General features: G+C 45.6%; 1 protein-coding gene across 3 annotated transcripts in view; it reads left to right on the forward strand.

The window, feature by feature from the left end:
- The window catches only part of CNTN5 (contactin 5), a 744,496-nt gene that overhangs the window by 695,687 nt on the left and 28,695 nt on the right, over nucleotides 1–20,114 (forward strand). For all 3 annotated transcript variants that reach the window (XM_077341497.1, XM_077341498.1, XM_077341499.1), the window contains exons 19-20: nucleotides 15,270–15,340; nucleotides 16,486–16,720. In XM_077341497.1, coding sequence (XP_077197612.1) covers nucleotides 15,270–15,340; nucleotides 16,486–16,720 — 306 coding nt within the window. The remainder of the gene's footprint in view (nucleotides 1–15,269; nucleotides 15,341–16,485; nucleotides 16,721–20,114) is intronic.

A 20,114-nucleotide genomic window follows, 5' to 3' on the forward strand; every position in this document is an offset into this window, starting at 1 on the left:
TGAAAAACTTTTTCCTGACATCTAGCCTATATCGTTGTACTTGAAGTTTAAACCCATTACTGCGTGTCCTCTCCTCTGCAGCCAGCAGAAACAGCATCCTGCCCTCCTCCAAGTGACAACCTTTCAAATACTTAAAGAGGGATATCACGTCCCCTCTCAACCTCCTTTTCTCCAGGCTGAACATTCCCAAGTCCCTCCACCTATCTTCATAGGGCTTGGTCCCTTGGCCCCAGATCATCTTCGTCGCTCTCCTCTGTACCCTTTCAATTTTATCTACGTCCTTCTTGAAGTGAGGCCTCCTTACCCTCTGCCCCCAAGCCAGCGATTAGCACCCATCACTGAGCATAACTCAAGGCTCTTTCAATGGATCTGGGAGCACAGGCTGCTACAAAACTGTCTATTCTCCAAACATGGATAGTTTTGAAAGAATGTCAATGGGCCCAATCATGGTTTGATTCTTGCTTGGCTGGCAGTCCTGGAAGCTTTAACAGCATAATGGCTTTAGACTTCAACGTGTGTTTTGGAACTCGGCATCTTATAATCTATATGTAAACATCAATAAATCGAGTCAGAACACTTGTTGGAACCTATTGAAATAAGTGGTGGATTTGTCAAGTTTGTGATTCATCATGTCTCCAGCCGACAGCCTGATTAACCATTTCTTCAGGTTCATTTTAAGAAATATATACAGATGTATCGATTGACAGTCTTCTAATCTAAGCTCGCTCTCTCTCTCTCTCTCTCTAAGGCAGGGGTAGTCAAACTGCGGCCCTCCAGATGCAGCCCTCCAGCGAATGCTGGCAGGGGCTTCTGGGAATTGTAGTCCATGGACATCTGGAGGGCCGCAGTTTGACTACCCCTGCTCTAAGGAGACAAGAGCCTGAGTGTATATTTTTATGTTAGTTGTGCAGAAGCATCATTACATTTCTGCGTAACACAATGAAGATGCCTTATAGTGAGTCAAGGCACTGGTTCATCCAGTTCATTGGTTCTTTTTGGGATCATGGATCCCTTTGAGGATCTGATGAAGGCGACAGACCCCTCCCCCTCCTCAAAGGGACATAAACACATACACACAACATTTTGTGTTCCCTGTCACCCTACACTTGTTTGGCATGAATCAATAGCTTGACAATGTAATTCGACAAACATCACAGTTCACTGGACAGGGAGCTCCTGATTTAGCACATTATTGGCATATTACACATGCACAGCTTAGCCCAAATGTGAAGCAGTCGAGTCATGAAGTTTGGATTCTGATTCTGTGCTTGCGTTTTGCACAATTCTTTTTTCTCCAGATTTTTTCTTTTAAGAAATCTTTTTGTTTGCTTGTCTGTTTGTTTGTTTGTTTTGGCAGAATCATACTTTCCCTAAGTGGAATAGGGACATAATTCGTGCAGTGGTAGTGGTTGGTGACAAAGGTTCATTGGGTATTTTTGCATTTTTGGACATGCTCTATCACAGCTGCAGAGTAATGCCAACTTGCTGCCCTCCCTTGCAAATTCTCATGGCTTCTGGTACATGCGAAGAAGGAGGAGGAGGAGGAGGAGGAGGAGGAGTTGGTTCTTATATGCTGCTTTTCTCTACCAGAAGGAGTGTCAAAGCGGCTTACAGTCGCCTTCCCTTTCCCCTCCCCACAACAGACACCCTGTGAGGTAGGTGAGGCTGAGAGAGCCCTGATATTACTGAAGAAGAAGAAGAGTTGTTTTTATACGCCACTTTTCTCTACCCAAAGGAGTCTCAAAGCGGCTTACAATCGCCTTCCCTTTCCTCTCCCCACAACAGACACCCTGTGAGGTAGGTGAGGCTGAGAGAGCCCTGATATTACTGAAGAAGAAGAAGAGTTGATTCTTATATGCCGCTTTTCTCTACCCGAAGGAGTCTCAAAGCGGCTTACAATCGCCTTCCCTTTCCTCTCCCCACAACAGACACCCTGTGAGGTAGATGAGGCTGAGAGAGCCCTGATATTACTGAAGAAGAAGAAGAGTTTTTTTTATGCCACTTTTCTCTACCCAAAGGAGTTTCAAAACGGCTTGCATTCACCTTCCCTTTCCTCTCCCCACAACAGACACCCTGTGGGGTGGGTGAGGCTGAGAGACCCCTGACATCACCGCTTGGTCAGAACAGCTTTAACAGTGCCCAAGCAAGCCCAAGGTCACCCAGCTGGCTGCATGTGGAGGAGTGCCGAATCAAACCCGTCTCACTAGATTAGAAGTCCGCACTCCTGAATGCTACACCAAGCTGGCTCTTTAGCACTAATGCGCTAAGCAGAGCATGGTCGTGCTCTGATGCAAAATTTAAAAGGTTGTCGATGGCTGTGAGCCTCTTGTTTGAAGCTTCTCTCATTTGCCCCTCCTCGCAGGTTGTCACCTTCGCAGTGTATTAAGAAATCTTAGTGTGCCGATTGCATTCCTTCCTCTAAACCAGGGGTAGTCAAACTGCGGCCCTCCAGATGTCCATGGACTACAATTCCCAGGAGCCTCCTGCCAGCGAATGCTGGCAGGGGGCTCCTGGGAATTGTAGTCCATGGACATCTGGAGGGCCGCAGTTTGACTACCCCTGCTCTAAACGGATCGATCATGGACAATTCTCTGTTTTGGCAATTTGCAGAAGAGCCATGTAACTCCAACGCCATTTTGAAATGGGCATTTCAGAGATTTCAAAGTGGTTGCAGCCCCTCCCCCAACTTTACATGGCACCAGTTGCTGCAGGAAAAGGAAAATATGGGCCAAGAGTAACCACCCACACCCACAGCATGAAACTATGCTGAATAATCATATGACCAAGCAATGCTCTGAAAATCCCTGGCTCTCAGTCACTCAGTCTGATCTTCATGTTTCTTTTAAAGGAAGCATTTCTTTGGCACACTAAGATGAAGGAATAATCCTATCATGTAATTAGGTGAACGATTTAAGCAAAGTTTTTGCATAGATGCCATATTCAGTTGCCATAATTTATGGAGACACAGTTTTGCCAGCAAGGGGTAGCAGATTGTACACAAGGGAGGGGGAGGTTACCCAGTGGCTGGGAGAGATGTTACAGTGCTGTATTTTCCCAGTAAAGTGAAAAAAATATTTTCAAAGCTTAGTTCTTTCGGTATTTCTTTCCCAATGTCACTCTTTCCAGTGTGTGTGTGTGTGGGGGGGGGGGGGGTTGAGATTAAGAAAGCCCCATTTTTGGAGATTAAGAAAGCCCCATTCCCATCCCAGAATCCCTCTCTTTGCTTCTATAACCATGCCAATTTAATTCAGTGCTGGTGATTTCACCCTCTCCTTTTTTTTTTCTTTTCTTTTTGCTTTGAAATCCTTTGTTCTTAATACTTAGGACAATGCAGTTTGCCTCTGCAGGTAGACTAAGTGAGGTGGGTGAGAATTGGATCAGGCCGCCCCCACCCCCAAATGGATCCCAAGCTATTTTTGATGGCGACAGTACATCTGATGTTTCTTCTTATGAATCCTAAGTCCTATTGGAGGAATTTAATGAAATCTTAACGAGGGACAAACATACATTACCAAAATCACAAACACTGAACGGCTGAGAGGTGGCCAGTTCCTATCGCTAAATTTTCACCACAAAAAAAAAAAAGAGTACTGCAGATTTGAACTCTCAGTGAGCGTTCTAGCACTAAGCTTGTACCACTAATTAAAAAAGCTAAAGAAAAACATTGAAAGGCTGGTTGCTGGCAGGGGCTCATGGGAATTGTAGTCCATGGATTCCTGGAGAGAGCCACAGTTTGGCCTCACCTGTTGTATTTCAAAATACAATGGGATCTAAGCCACCCCGCGCACCCCGGGCAGTCCAGCCAAGACCTGGAGAGGCCCCAGCAGGCATCTTTGGGGTAGGGGGAAGGAAGCGCTGGCGCAGACTCTGCTGTTCCCTTTGCCACCCCACAAAGGTTCGCTGAGGTCTCCGCAGGCCTCAGCAGGCATTATCAGGGCAGTGGTGGGAAGCACTGGTGGGGACTCTGTCCCTCTCCACGCCACCCCAAAAGGGGTTGCTGAGGCATCCGCAGGTGTCAGAGCCAGCTTGGTGTAGTGTTTTGGAGTGTGGATTTCTGATCTGGTGAGCCAGGTTTGATTCCCCGCTCCTCCACATGCAGCCAGCTGGGTGAGCTTGGGCCAGTCACAGCACTGATAAAGCTGTTCTGACCGGGCAGTGATATCAGGGCTCTCTCAGCCTCACCCACCCCACAGGGTGTCTGTTGTGGGGAGAGGAAAGGGAAGGTGACTGTAAGCCACTTTGAGCCTCCTTCGGGTAGAGAAAAGAGGCATATAAGAACCAACTCTTCTTCTTCTTCAGTAATCTCAGGGCTCTCTCAGCCTCATCTCCCTCACCGGATGTCTGTTGTGGGGAGGGGAAAGGGAAGGCGACTGTAAGACACTTTGAGACTCCTTCGGGTAGAGGAAAGCGGCATATAAGAATCAACTTTTCTTCTGCTGCTGCGTTGGCTCATCCTGGCATTAAAATGACCACTTTTTAGAACTCCCTGCTTCCTGGCCCAAGCTGTATCCCTATGACTTCTTACCCGAATCCATATTTTACAGGTCCACCAGTTGGAAACAAGCCAGGGACATGAATTTAAACATGCTAGACATTCCACTGACGCAGCTGGGCAATTGAAGCCTTGGGCCACGGCATCAATTACATTATCTATTCATGGGGAAGTAAGAGCTGAAATTGAGTAGAATCAGAGTTTACCCTGCTAATCATGCATGCACACTGGATTCCATAAGCTAATAAGCTGGTGACATTTATCCGTTGCCACATGTGCATGGGAATTAAGGAGGGCGAGAAGAAGTCCAGATTCCAAATTAGATCTTCGTTCAGCCTGCTAAGGAATGAACTGGTGAATAATTACGGTAGCTGTTTCAGAAAAAACTTGTTTTATTCCTGATCTAGATAAAAGAAGGTTTTAATGTCCCCCCCCCCCATACACACACTGATGTACTAAAGCAGGGGTAGTCAAACTGTGGCCCTCCAGATGTCCATGGACTACAATTCCCATGAGCCCCTGCCAGCAAACGCTTCTCTCATTGCAAACGCTGGCAGGGGCTCATGGGAATTGTAGTCCATGGACATCTGGAGGGCCGCAGTTTGACTACTCCTGTATTAAAGGGAGAGGGAGGTAAAGGATTCTAGAGCCAACAATCTCCCCCCTCCCCAAAAAAATCCTGAACTGTTTTTTTTAATGGAATTTGAACTGGGTTTCTTAAAAGGTTTCTGGCTACCAATTTAGATACCATTTAACTAAAACCAACCAGCACCAGGATTCAAATGGTTCAGTTCATTTTTTTAGTTTACTGAAACATTTTCTGGGCGGATTTATAATTCATCTTGGGTTTGCCCAGATGTGTCTGCAAAGTCTGACCATGTGAGGGGGGCTAGTGGGGTGGGTGGTGACTCATTGGTAGAACATCTGATTTGCTTGTAGACTGTCTGAAATTTAATTCCCAGTTTAAAAGTTAGAGTTTCCAGGCATGGCCCCTCCCTCTGTATTTCGACTTCAGAGATTCACAGATGTGGACTTAGTCCTCTTGGGCTTGGCACTGCTACAGTGGTATGGGTTCTGCTGGACTGTTCAAGATTCTAGTTCTTACCTTCAAGGCTATTCACGACTTGGGTTCCAACACCATAATTTGAAAACCTCTATTCCCCTCCTGTCTTAGAGTCATAGAATCATAGAATCATAGAGTTGGAAGGGGCCATACAGGCCATCTAGTCCAACCCCCTGCTCTACGCAGGATCAGCCCTAAGCATCCTAAAGCACCCAAGAAAAGTGTGCATCCAACCTTTGCTTGAAGACTGCCAGTGAGGGGGAACTTGAAGACTGTCAGTGACCCCACACACATACTTGAACATTTAGAGATGGGTGTATATGGGTGTGTGAGATCCAGAAATTAGCCTGGGACAATAAATACCAGAGCATCAAAATCAAGAAGCAGGTCCAGCATGCACAGACCCGATCCATTCCACAGGTATTCTGAGCGCTTTTTCTGTGTGCATGCAATTTTTAATATAGATACAGGGTTAATATTCAGGTATCAAAATTCTACTTCTTTCAAGAGGAAGAGTTGCATAAAAGGGGGTTGTATTTGTGAGGAAAGGGAGCATCTATATAACATTCTTGTAGCCCTGTAGAGATCAAAGGGCCTCTGCATCTCCTTCCTGCATCTTTAAAGAAGAGAGGTGTAAAGTATTTTGACAGCTCTGGCAGAAGGTGCAAAGTCTCCCACATGTGTTCCTCTGCTTCAGCTGTTATGATCGGGCCAACTTGCCATTCTTAATTGTTCACTCAGCCACACCAATAAACTCTTTGATTGGTGAAGCTGAACCATCACAAGGTATAACTGCCCCTTGGTTGCACTCTTGGTACCTCAGGTTCTACCTACGGTGGTCATTCTGCCAGTTCAACTGATCAGTCTTTGAAGCTTTGTGGTAAGAATTCTTCTGTAGCTAAGTAGAATGGATCAGCTAAGTTTTAGAGGCTGATCCATCTCTTAGAGGCTGATCCATTTCTTTGTTTAACTTGAGAGTCACTACTGCATAATGCCACTGCCATTCTATGGCTTTTACTTTCATAAAATAGCTTTTATGCTGAAACCTGGTCTGTGTCTCCATTCTTTCTCCATATCCCAGAGGAACCCATAAGGGTCAAGCAGAACCAACTCTCCCAGGGGTTTCTTACAATATTATTTTTTAAAAGAGTAGAAGCACTTCTTTACACAATGAGAGATAAAAATGTGAAATTCACTGCTCAGGTATGTCAAGATGACCACAAACATAGACATCTTCAAAAGGGGAGACTAGACCAATTTATGGAGGGCAGGTTCCTCAAGGGCTACTAGCTGAGGTGACCAAAGAGAAGCTCCAAAATTCAGAGTTGGTGAACCTCTTAATTCCACTGGCCAGGAGGCAATCTCAGGAGAAAGCCTAGGCCTTTATCCCTTTGTTTTGGACCTCTAGAGCAGGGGTAGTCAACCTGTGGTCCTCCAGATGTCCATGGACTACAATTCCCAGGAGCCCCTGCCAGCAAATGCTGGCAGGGGTTCATGGGAATTGTAGTCCATGGACATCTGGAGGACCACAGGTTGACTACCACTGCTCTAGAGGAGCTCTTTTATGACCTTGGGTGGAGAATAAATTTGTGATGGAAACTAAATTTGTCTGTACCACTTTATAACCTCCTCAAAAGTTATAGAAAGGGAAAATATGGGATACAGACTATTTAACTGGTGCACCTGAAATCACACCTGACAAAATATTTGCCAGATGGAAAGGGATTGACTACCTCTGCTGCGGGTGCTGAGGGAAACTTCGGTTTATTGTTTCGTTTTTTCCTTGTGTGTGTACATCGCATCAAACATTCTGGAAGCTAGGACACATTTTCACATATCATTCCGCGAGCGATGAGATATGAAATGTGTTCCTCAGAGGGTGAGAACTTGAGGGCTGCCCTTTCGTACCGTGAAAGGGTTTTCACTTAACATTTGTTTCACTGCTTCAGATGTCTTCTGCAAAAAAAAAGAAAACAAAATAGTAATGATAGTAATAAGGAAAGAGGACCAAATGACAACAGTAGAATCCGAGAACACACCGAACCGCCTGGGTCCTTTAGCCCAAGTGGCAGGAAGCTTTGTCGAGCTGTTGACAAACCTATTTTCCTTCCCGAGATCAAATACTATGAAGAAAAGAAGCTTTAAAAATATATAACACTTAAGATTACACACACACTCCAGGGGGCATGCACACACTCCAATAAACTCTGCATTCCTTAGGCCAAGGGATCTACTGCTAGAGGCTGTTGGAAATTTCCCTTCAGCAAATCCAGGGATATATAAGAGGCGATGTCTGTGATTCTCACTTATGTTTACCAGTTTCAACCCTTCCAAATCCAAGGTTGATTCAAATATTTGAAAGAGCGGTTCGTGTCTCTGGCCCTAGTAAGACGTACATACACACAATTCTGTCTTATCTCCACAGCCTTGTGAGCTCTGAAATGTTCTATTTTATTCCTCAAATGAAATGAGCTATCGGTGCCATACTTTCCTAGAAGCAATTCCTACTGAATGGAGCAGTGGGATTTTGAGAAGACTTGCTTAGGATTTGTAGGGTTGTGGGGTGTCCCCACAAGGGTGCCGCCTCCGCCTACTGGGCCCCGGTGCCAGAGAGCTCCAGGAAGGTTCAAAAAGGGAGTAACAGCAGTGCCTCTGCTTGGTACCACCCAGCCTTCAATTCTGACATCTTTGCTTTTTCCTTCTCTCGTTCTCTGCCTCTGTATCCATCTCCACCCGGACCTCGCATTAGAGCCTCCTTTTATTCCTCCCTCCACTTCCCTGGTTCCACCCTCTGAGGGCTAAATGCTTGTCAGCCACTGTCCTTCTTCCCTCCAGTGGGTGAGAGTGTAGCATCCACTCAGCAAGCCAGGCTCTGCCTTTCGGCCCCTTCAGCTGCTCTTGGCTTGCCTCCTCCCCTGCACTTTGAGCATTGCCTTTCTCTGCTCGCTGTCCCTGGCTGGATGACACTATTTCCCTGCATTGGGGGCTGCCTGTCCTCTGCGTTCATCTGTTAGCTTGCCTCTCACTGCTCCTGTCACCTCTGGGTTCAGTTTCTCCCTTCCCTGGGCACCTGGTTGTCTTGGGACTCAAATCCAGTTCTCTGGATTAGAGGCCGGTGCTCTTAACCATTACACCAAACTTGTTCTCAGATGTTGGTGGTTCAATACAGATGCTAGATGGAACCTGGCTCCCATTTATGCAGAGAGGGATATTGCAGCTTCCAAATTGGTTTGATTAATAAGCAGACTTGGACAGAAAAAAAAATTAATAATCAGTACTGATATCTATGGAGCAGGTTTGGAAATCAGGTTGAGGGTTTCCCTTCCCCCCAACCTGCTCTTACTGGCAGATCATTGTTGTGTTATACTGTTATAGTCCCATTGTATACGGCACTGGTCAGACCATACCTGGAGTACTGTGTGCAGCTCTGGAGGCCTCACTTCAAGAAGGACGTAGATAAAATTGAAAGGGTACAGAGGAGAGCGACAAAGATGATCTGGGGCCAAGGGACCAAGCCCTATGAAGATAGGTTGGGGGACTTGGGAATGTTCAGCCTGGAGAAAAGGAGGTTGAGAGGGGACGTGATAGCCCTCTTTAAGTATTTGAAAGGTTGTCACTTGGAGGAGGGCAGGATGCTGTTCCCATTGGCTGCAGAGGAAAGGACACACAGTAATGGGTTTAAACTGCAAGTACAACGATATAGGCTAGATATCAGGGGGAAAAATGTCACAGTCAGAGTAGTTCAGCAGTGGAATAGGCTGCCTAAGGAGGTGGTGAGCTCCCCCTCACTGGCAGTCTTCAAGCAAAGGTTGGATACACACTTTTCTTGGATGCTTTAGGATGCTTAGGGCTGATCCTGCGTTGAGCAGGGGGTTGGACTAGATGTCCTGTATGGCCCCTTCCAACTCTATGATTCTGTTATTCTGTGATGACTCCGAGTTGTCAGCTGATGTTTCAGACATGATTCTTGGTTTGCTGAGATAAGATTTATGGTGATTTTGGACAGTACTTGAGGTTTCGATAAAGGGAAGGGATTTAACAGAGTGGAAATGTTTGGCACTTTGCACTGAACTTGGGCTTTTCCATCTTCTAAATAATTCTGTTCCTCTGAAGAAAAACACTGCTTCATTGTTTCACCTGACCTCTTCTCTCCTATTACTTATTTTCCTTAAGCATCATTGCTAGGGGGGATTTGGCCTGGCTCCTTGTAGAATTCTTTGGACAGACGACCAACGGGAAGAAAATATGTAGCTTTTGCTCTAACCTGACTTCTGCTGGCCAATCATTCTGTTGTTACGCTTGTTTTCTAAATGGTTGTAAATCAGGATGGAGATCAAAGCTTGAGGGGCTACCACTGTTCAGCAATTTGGACACATTTGCAATCCATTTGAGATTTTCTGCATAAATAGTTTCTCATCATCCTCAAAGTCTGCCAATACAGTTTACACCCTAGGAGGAAACATTACAGTTAAAGGTAATAAATAAAATTTTAAATAAAACTAAAGAGTAACTCACAGAACTATTAATATTGTTCAGTTATTTCCCAGTCCGTATAGTCCTGACATTCAATGTACGTGCTATCCAATACACCACTATTATTAGAAATCTGAAATTAAATATTTGTATACTTTGTAAAAGGGCAGGAATCTAGGTGTATCCTAAAATCTAGTTGCCAACCAACCAGGGAGCTGCCATTTGGCAGAAAGACCAACCCAGATACGTCTGAAAATGAGACATTTCTACAGTAAATATGCAAAATATAGGATACAAAATCTATGTCTCAACAGAAGTCAACAGTCCAACAAACCTAGTAACACACAGGACAAGATGTTAGGGGTTGGATTCCATTGTCCCTTCAGCACAAGATTAGTACATAGGGCATTTGTAATACAAGCTCCATTTACTAATAGAGGCTCAATGCAAAATAAATAGGACCCTCCAGACAATGTTTAATCTTCACTGGCCATTGACAAGGTAGACCATTTCTGCACCTGAGTCTTCATGCCAAGCTGCAGGGTAGAGTTTGAACCAGGGCAGGTTGCCCTACCTCTTGCTGCTCCCACATGGGGGACCATTTGGCCCAGTGCACCTTGTCTGCCCCGGATTTGTACTCCCATACAGGAGCTGGGGCAGGGAAGCTCCCAGTGCAGAAATGGTCATAGTGAGGCCCCAGACTCTTTCTCACAGGTGAGTGATTGGTACCAAGAAAGTGTGCACTGGCCAACTGGTCAATGATGCTCTTCATGCGCTGCTGGCCTCATAGTTTCATGCTTTCACAGGGCATTGCTATAAGTTTAACAGCTGCATCACTGCATGATGCTTATGCAGCCAACAATATCTCTACTGCCACCTTGCCAGACTTGTTGGTAAGAACTCAAGTGTCCTCCATTGCTGCTCAGCACCCACGTCCAAGTACTATTCACTATGGTTTGTCTTTCTTCACAAAGGCATTCCAGATGTGTCCTCTTTTCTCTCTTGATTAGCCTTATTTGTGGTACTCTATACCCTTTGCTCCAGGGTCTTGTCTGATCTCTGTTATGTTAAGAACTGTATTGACAACGAGAGGCAATATATCTCAAAAGGGCAAAATTACTGAGATGGAGGAAAGGATGATGGAAACAAATGGTGCGCCTTTACCAAGGACACAGGAGCTTGTCATTAGCAAAAAAAAAAAATCACAAGTCCATAACACATATATTCCAAGGCAAATTTTTGCACATTAAAAATTGGAATATAGTTAGAACGGCCAAGTTATTCAAGCTTTGTTCGGCTAAGTCATAGGGAAGCAGGAGTGGAACAAAGAAAGGAACACACAGTGTATGAGTAAAACAACCGAAAATCCTATGTGGCAATTAAAGCTAGTAACAATAAACATCAAATGATTCATAAACTTGCTTCAGTTCCGTCAATGGAAGTGTTTGATTGCAGAATTTGCTTGAAAAAAGAACGGAAAATGTTTTGGTTTGTACCTTCATCAGTTCAGTGTCAATGTAAATCTATTAAGAAACATTCCAGAAATAAGCAACTAGTTTCAAAGCCCGTTCCTAAGAACGACCTTGAAAAGGCCCCCTCTCCTGGCCCCCAGCCAGGCAGCTTAAAGTGGCTTTGGACCGCAGCACACAGCCAGATCAAGGGGGGCGTGCGGGGGCTGGCCAGCTCATAAGCAGGCCCGGGACAAAGCTCCTTAGCAGGCAGTCAGCAGGCTGGGAGGCCCTCTTGAGCAGGCCAAGAGGCCCTCATTAGCAAGCCCTACACCACGACCCTTTGCCCAGGGCACTCTTCCCTTACCTGCTGCTGGCTCCAGGCACTGAGGCGCGTCTGAGAGCAAAGAGGCTCTAGTCCAGGGATGGAGGGCGGGAGCTGCAGGGGCTGGGCCAATCAGGGTGCAGCCAACTGCACCCTTATTGGCCCTATTCCATCTTGCACAGCCGGACACATCCCACATCCCAGGCTGTTTTACAAATATATAGAGGAACCGTGGATAAGGATAGGGGTAATTTTACAGACATTTAAAAGGATGAGCAAAAAACTGCCATGAACTATCTTAAAATTCATGATGTCTGTGGCAGCTCTTCAGCTGGTGAACTTGGCTTCACAAACCGCGAACCAGCCGAAATTCATCATGAACTTTTGTCCTTGAGCCGGTTCATACCTGTTGCTAATTCTAACTAGAGGCAAGCTTTCTTCTAAAGAAAGACTAATAAACTAACAAGGGGTTTGCCACTCACTTGTAATGCATACCAGCATCCTGCCTTCTAAGGTGCATTAAAAAGTAAAGGTATATATTACTTGATCTAGGGCAAATTCTTCAAATTTTTTTTTGTACTGGAAGATAGAACTGAATTCTGGATAGGTTACGTTGTATGTACAATTTCATTTTTTTATTAGTCAGTAGCTGCTCTACCCATCATTACTGGCAATTAATATCTTGACTAGCAACAAGGTACTAATTACTCGGCAATAAATGTAGCTTATGAGCCAATCCGCCGTGATATAAAACTGCATTTGCTATTATTAAGTGAAATTTCTGAGAGAAATGTCAAATATATGCAGTTCCAGTGACAACAGATTAAAAATATGGTTTCTTTTAACACTTTGAGCATTTATTCATTTATGACGGTTTCTTCTCTGGCTGTACATTTTTTCGGTTTGGTGCATTGCAGGGCAAAATTATTTTTGACCTATTTATCCTTTTAATGGTTATTCATTCTAGAGAGTTTTCCAGACTGTCTCTGTATTTTACACTTGGGGGGGGGGCAGAGAGAGATTCATTCTTTGGACAGGTTTATTCTTGGAACATTTACTCATTTAAGCCGGACTTCAGTCTAAAGGCTAATAGCCAAGAATCCTCTTGAAAGGTGCTTATTGCTGGCTGAGTAATAAACAAGGCCATCTGCCTAAATTTGTCAGAGAGCGGGCTGTGCTCTCTAAATCCATAAAAGGACAAATAAATAGATAAGGCGCAAGCCTCCCATGCGCTAAAGAAAGAGGCCATTCGTTCATCAGCTTGAGAGTAAAGAACGCATGGAGTCAATGTGGACATTTTACCACATTTCTATTGAGGGTAAGTAGGGTTGTCACCTCTGGGTTGGAAAATTCCTAGGAAGTTGGGAGGTGGTTCCTGGGGAGGGATCATACATTCCTGGAGAACTAGAGTTGAAACATGGGGACCGGGGCTCGTCTTTGACAAAAGGACCTTCGACTTTCAGAAGTTTCTATCCAAAAATGCTTGTTGCGCTCAAAGGGGCTACTGCAGTGGTCCCCAACTTTTTTATCACCGGGGACCGGTCAACGCTTGACAATTTTACTGAGCCCGGAGGGGGTAGTCTTTTGCCGAGGGACATCGCCGCCGCCTGAACCCCTGCTCCGCTTGCTTTCCTGCTGGTGCCCCTGACTTCCCACTGCCCGCTGGGGGTGCTGCCAGCAGCAGCTGCACAGTGCATCCCTGAGGGGGAGCCCCAGCCATGGCAGCCGCTGGAGAGCACCAAAGGTGAGCCGGCGGCAGAGTAGCAGGGCAGTCCCCAAGGCAGCAGCCACAGAGGAGGACAAGGAGGAACTGGAGCCCAGTGCCGACTGATCTAGGGACCAGCACCGGTCCCCGGACCGGGGGTTGGGGACCACTGCTGTAAGGTTTTCAAGGCAAACAAGGAAAAGAGGTGGTGTACCAGGGCTGGTTCCAGAGAGAGCCAGTTCCAGAGAGAGCCAGACCGGGGGTTGGGGACCACTGGGCTACTAGACTCAAATCTAACAGGGCTATGACTATCACAAGAGTATTGGGGTGTAATATAAGGCTAGGGTTGCCATTTTCCCGCTGGGGATGGGGGATCTCTTGTGCCTTGGGGTCCTTCTCCTGGCCACAAAAAAGAAAAGATGGGGAGGGTTGCCGATAGATATTGGGGATTAGGTTGGGGATCGCTACACCAAAGGATGTACTGGCAGGCACCGTGGTGTAGGTTGGAGAGAGCTTTCTCCACAGAAATGTTACGGAAATGGGATTTGGGGTTGCAGTGTTTTCTGAAGCTGTCCCACCTTGCAGCAGGTAGTCCCATCAGCCAATACTGCAACCCAAGAGGCCAACCATCATCTTCTGAGATAGTCCAGTCTTCATTTAAATTTGGTAGATACAATGGGAAAGGGGGCTTATTTCCCATTTTGACAGTGTAATATATGTGGACAGTTTGGTATTAGCCTTAACCGACATGCAAATGAAGGCTTGATAGAAGAACCCATTAAAGCAGGGGTAGTCAACTTGTGGTCGTCCAGATGTTCATGGACTACAATTACCATGAGCCCCTGCTAGCATTTGCTGGCAGGGGCTCATGGGAATTGTAGTCCATGAACATCTGGGCGACCACAGGTTGACTACCCCTGAATTAAAGAGTCTCATTGTTGGCCTTTAAGGACCAATCAGGAGGCCACCTTAAGGGCCAATCAGGACTCTTGGCAGGCTCCTCAACAACAATATATGTCCTGGTTTTTCCCAGTTGTTTGTTCACTGTTTGTTGGTGTTGGATTTAATAAAAGAGCTGTGATTTTGAAGAACTGCTGCCCCTGTGTTTGCCGCACCCACAGACTTATTAAACAGGTTATTAAAATTGTTTTTCAAATTCACATAGACATATTGAAGGTTTATATTTTAAGTACTGCTCCTGCATTTCTAATCTCATTGTTAGAATTTGTGGATTTTGCTATACGGTTCCTCAAAACATGACTCACAAATGCACAGGCTGAAACTGATCGTACCCCTCCCTTATTCTCTCTCTTCATAGAATCATAGAATTATAGAGTTGGAAGGGGCCATACAGGCCATCTAGTCCAACCCCCTGCTCAACGCAGGATCAGCCCTAAGCATCCTAAAGCATCCAAGAAAAGTGTGTATCCAACCTTTGCTTGAAGGCTGCCAGTGAGGGGGAGCTCACCACCTCCTTAGGCAGCCTATTCCACTGCTGAACTACTCTGACTGTGAAAAACTTTTTCCTGATATCTAGCCTATATCGTTGTACTTGTAGTTTAAACCCATTACTGCACGTCCTCTCCTCTGCAGCCAATGGGAACAGCATCCTGCCCTCCCCCACCCCCTTTTCATTATTTTTATTTTTTTTGACCTGATCCACCTAAGGTGCATGATCTTTTGGGCAAGGCGATTCCTTGTGGGAGAACATCACTCTATTTGGCTGGTTTGATCTCTCTCTTTCACTCTTTTTCCGTCCACAGTGCCAAAGACAGCTCCGGCGAATGTAAGTGGCAGAAGTGGAAGACGGCATGAATTAGTAATAGCGTGGGAGGTAAGAGACCCCTTTTGATGAAAGGCCTCATTTCACGTCGTCTTCTTCGAGAGCTGGGGAAGGAAGGAGGTCTGCGCAGAGGTTTCCCCACAGCCGAGTTTGTCAGGGCTTGGAACACAAAAGATCGTTCTTTAAAATGTGTGTTAAATCCTCCCCGAGGTTTCCGAGATAGAATGTGAAGGATCAGTAGCCAGCCATTTGGAGACTCTGCGCTTCACAAAATAATCCCCTATTAATTCTGGTGGGGTTTTTTTCTTGTTGTTTTATTCGGAGCTTAATTTGAACCTGAGTTTGGCACCGCGCTGCCTTGGCAAGGAGGCCCGCTCAGAATTATCATCGATGTGAGGAAGGAACGACATGATACATCAGGGATTCTGTAGGAAGGCTTTTTGTTTTTACCCAATAGAACCTCAGAAGATGCAGTTTGAAGGAGGAGGCTGGGATGGGGGTGGAAAGAGGGCTGCTTAAGCCTTTCTCCTTGGGCTGCTTGGTGTAGTGGTTAGGAGCACCGACATCTAATCTGGTGAGCCGGCTTTGATTCTGTGCTCCCCCACATGCAGCCAGCTTGGTTACTTTGGGCTCGCCACAGCACTGATAAAACTGCTCTGACCAAGCAGTAATATCATGGCTCTCTCAGCCTCACCCACCTCACAGGGTGTCTGTTGTGGGGAGAGGAAGGGAAAGTGAATGTAAGCTCCTTTTGGTAGAGAAAAGCAGCATGTAAGAACCAACTCTTCTTTTTTGGCACCCACCAATTTTTTGGAAAGTATGTGGGCTAAGTTGAGCTTCTGATTGACTATTGCAGCTTTGAGTGGCCGCACAGATCCTGCTTTAATTCCTCTTTCACAGCAGCTATCACCACCACACACAGATCTAAATGGTGTTAATGAAATTTAGCTTTTGCAATTGTTTTGTAGCTGGCTTCGTCTCCTGTTTCGTAGCTGGCTTTGTCTCCACTTTGCTACTGCACCCATCATGGTGTGTCAAAATCCCAAACGTGCTGCAGGCTCAGAAAGGTTGGAGGCCCCTGGAGCGGTGTTTCAAGCATCTTTTCTCTTAATCTAGCTCACTGAGAGCATTGCTTCTGATGATAATTTCTTTGGCCGCATCCAACCCAAAGAGTAACCGAACTCATCTTTCTTTAGCCAGTCTCAGAAGAGTTTCAGAATGGAGAAGGATTCGGTTACATTGTGGCTTTCAAGCCCAACGAGGCCAGGGGCTGGAAGGAAAAAATGGTCACCTCATCGGATGCCTCCAAGTTTATCTACAGAGATGAAAGTGTGCCACCTTTAACTCCGTTTGAAGTGAAAGTGGGTGCTTACAACAACAAAGGAGATGGTCCCTTCAGCCCTATTGTTATTATCCATTCCGCCGAGGGAGGTGAGTGTGCATAGCTTTAATAAACTCTTTTGCATTGCACTAAAGAGGATTTTGTTTCCAAGCATGCTTGCTTAGAAGCAACTTAAGTCAAGGATAACCATCTTTAAATACTCAAAGGGCTGTCCTATAGAAGATGGCACAGAGTTGTTTTCTGTTGCCCAAGAGCATCAGACCAGAACATGTAGGTTGAAATTAATTCCAAAGAATCTCCGGCTAAACATCCGGAAGAAGTTCCTGATAGTTAGAGAGGTTCCTCAGTGGAACAGGTTTCCTCGGGAGATGGTGGGTTCTCCTTCTTTGGAAGTTTTGAAGCAGAGGCTAGATAGTCATCTCACAGAAATGCTGATTTTATGAATTTAGGCATATTGTGCATGGGTGGGCAGGAAGTAATGCACCTATGTTTGCCTCTTGTGGCTCTTTCTTGCGTACCCAGGGGATTGCTAAACGCCACTGTGGGATGGTGGGTGAATTTCCTCCAGGCCAGGCTAGATTCTGGTGATTTTTGGTGGAAGAATCACTTGGGCATGAAATTGGGGTCACTGTGGATGGGCATGTAGTTGCGATTTCCTGCATTTTGCAGGGGGTTGAACTAGATTACCCTTGAGGTACTTTCCAACTCTATGATTCTATGATGCTATGTTTCTAATGAGACTTACCAAATGTGTAAATATTGGGTCATGGCGAAAATAAATTGACCTGAGCTAACAACTGCTAAAGGTGTTGGAATTCTCTTGTTTCTGTGGAGTCCCACCCCCACCCCCGCTCCATTTTGCATATGGGATCCCAAATTAAGGAATGCACCTTTCAATTTGAGATGGACCCCATCCACTGAATCTAAGGTCTTGTTCATAGACGTCATAGCAAACCCGGGGATTCCTTAATGGCCCCGGAAGAGTTCATTTCTTATATATTTTTAAAATGTGTTAAGCATCTATCAGGTGATATGACCATATATGGTCATGATAACATGCCCCTCCTCCCAAAATGGCCAATGATGGGTCTGGAGGGGGGAAGGGGAGGGGTCCCAGGTGGGCATGTAGACTTCTTCCCAGCTATATTCCCAGCTTCCCAATACACAGCTTCCCAGCTATATTCTGTACAATCGCACCACTTCTAGTGTTTCTTGAAGCCTGAAGAATGTTGCAGGGGTTCTCAGTGGTAAAAGAATCGAGCAAGGTTGGCATAGGGTGTTGTTGTAAGGCAGGCGGTGGAAAATGCTGGCAAGTCTCAGCTGACTTAAGGCAAGAGACTTCATGGGGTAGTTGCCATTGCCTGTCTCAAGGTCGTGATCCTGGAATTCCTTGGTGGTCCCTGTTCATATGCTAACCATAGCTGTCCCTACGTAGAGATATGATGAGATCAGGCTAGCATCCAGGTCACAGTGGAAAATAAATCAAAGGCTCTTTAAAAACTAACCGTGGCTACTTCAACGTGAGCTTTTGTGAGTCAGAGCTTAGTTTATCAGATGAGCGAGAAGGAAATAATTTTGAGAATTGGCGAAACTCATTTTGAAATAAGCATTGTTGGTCTTTGAGGTACCACCAGACTCAGGGGATTGCTAAACCCCACTGTAGGCACCATGGCTACAGGCACCACCTTTTTGTAGTGCCTGCCACATGCTTATGCCATATGGGCGGGGCTAGGTAGAACTTTTACCTAGCAGGACTTCTGATTGGCTGTGTAGATTAACAGGCATCCTGCTAGACAGAGCTTCTTCCTGAAATGTTGATGAGTTACTATTAGTTATATGTGACTTGAGTTTTTGTGGCTGGTTTTGCCTCCTGCAGAAGCCATTTTATGACTGGTTCCATCTACTGTTGCAGCCATTTTGTGGCTGTGCTTCTGCCCTGTATCAGAATTCCAAAGATGCTCACTGGGCTCAAAAAGGCCGCGGACCTCTATACATGTTTGGATGCCTGTTGGGTCCCACAACCTAAGAGAGGGCACACTGAACTAGTGGGACTCGTCTCCCATTTTTAAATAAGAGAAGGACCCAGAGGCAGTGAAATCAAGCAGAGTACAGGAAAATGTTGCTCCTCTCTGCAGCAGTGCAGACAGACATGCATAGAGGCTATAAGCAACGCTCAGAAACACAGGAGTCTTGAAGGATCTAACTGTAGCTCCCTCCTGCGTCACGCCTGTGCAGGAACCTCAGCTGGCACTTCTCTGCCATTCTGGGATGGCCAGATTTTCTGCCATCTCAGGATTCTCTGCCATCTCAGGATGGCCAGATTTTCATTGATCTTCCTCCTGTGCTGAGGTAGCCAAAAAGCAAGCAGGTGACACCTTCTAGCCAGGCTTTCCTAGCTTAAGGAACACTTCACTTGCCAAATTTCTGCATGTTCGGCTGCTGCGAAAAGCAAAAGAGCAGAGTCAGTAAAGGTAGAAACCCTAACCTATCTTCTAGGTTGTCATCTCCTAGAAGAACAATTCATTTTCTCCCCTCCCATCCCCGACCTGCGTGCCATAGTTTTTCTTTATTATCCTGTACAGTAACTTTCACCTGTGATCCTCTGAAATCTACTACAGCCACCTCCTCTGATTTGTTTCCCAACTGAATTGTACCGGGGAGCATATTAAACTCCTCTTTGATTAGTACCACTATCCCCGTGGGAAGCAGTCCTGGTAATCCATAACCAAGGCATATTTTTCCCCCTCTTCCGCACACACCCCATTATTTTGAAAACTCCAGCTGCTCTGCCACTTTATTACAAATGGCCCATCTATATTCATGAACATGGAAATGCCTTTTACATTTTTTAATCTAACAGAGGCTGTTTTCTATCAATCAGCCTGTCCATTTCCTACCTCGGCTGTAAGGAAGCCATTGGGGAGATAATTAATATCTCCACAAGCAAAAGGTAGCATCTTCTTCTACGATGCACCGAGCATTAATTCATTAGCATTCTGTGCAAAGAGACTCTCGGGAGGTGAGGGTGGGATTTCTGAACTGGGAAACAGGAAGCATATAAAGTCATTTTCTGAAATGACTCTATGTCTGTACCTGCTGTTCCATGGAGCCTTCTTAATGCAGAAGCTTGGTACAGGTGATGAAGGCACCTGAAGTGGAGACATCACATCAGGATAATTTGATCAACCTGATGATGAAGCCTGCAATCAAAAGCAGGAAAGTCAAATACAAAGAAGACTGATAAGAGTGACACTGTATGGAATACATGGGCTGAACCCGATAGCTCCACCTTATGTCTTGTGTGATGATCCAACATAAATTACATCCCTCAACCATTCACCCAAAAAGTAATTAATGTGCTATTTACTGCTGCAAGGAGTAGGGGTGGCTCCAAGCATGGAAAACTTCAAGAGGGGACTGGATCATTGTTTGGAGCAGAGATCCTCCAGTGAGTTAACACTGTTTCTGGGGCAGTGATATAAT

The sequence above is a fragment of the Paroedura picta genome, chromosome 6, assembly GCF_049243985.1.
Source record: "Paroedura picta isolate Pp20150507F chromosome 6, Ppicta_v3.0, whole genome shotgun sequence".
NCBI classification, from domain to species: domain Eukaryota; kingdom Metazoa; phylum Chordata; class Lepidosauria; order Squamata; family Gekkonidae; genus Paroedura; species Paroedura picta.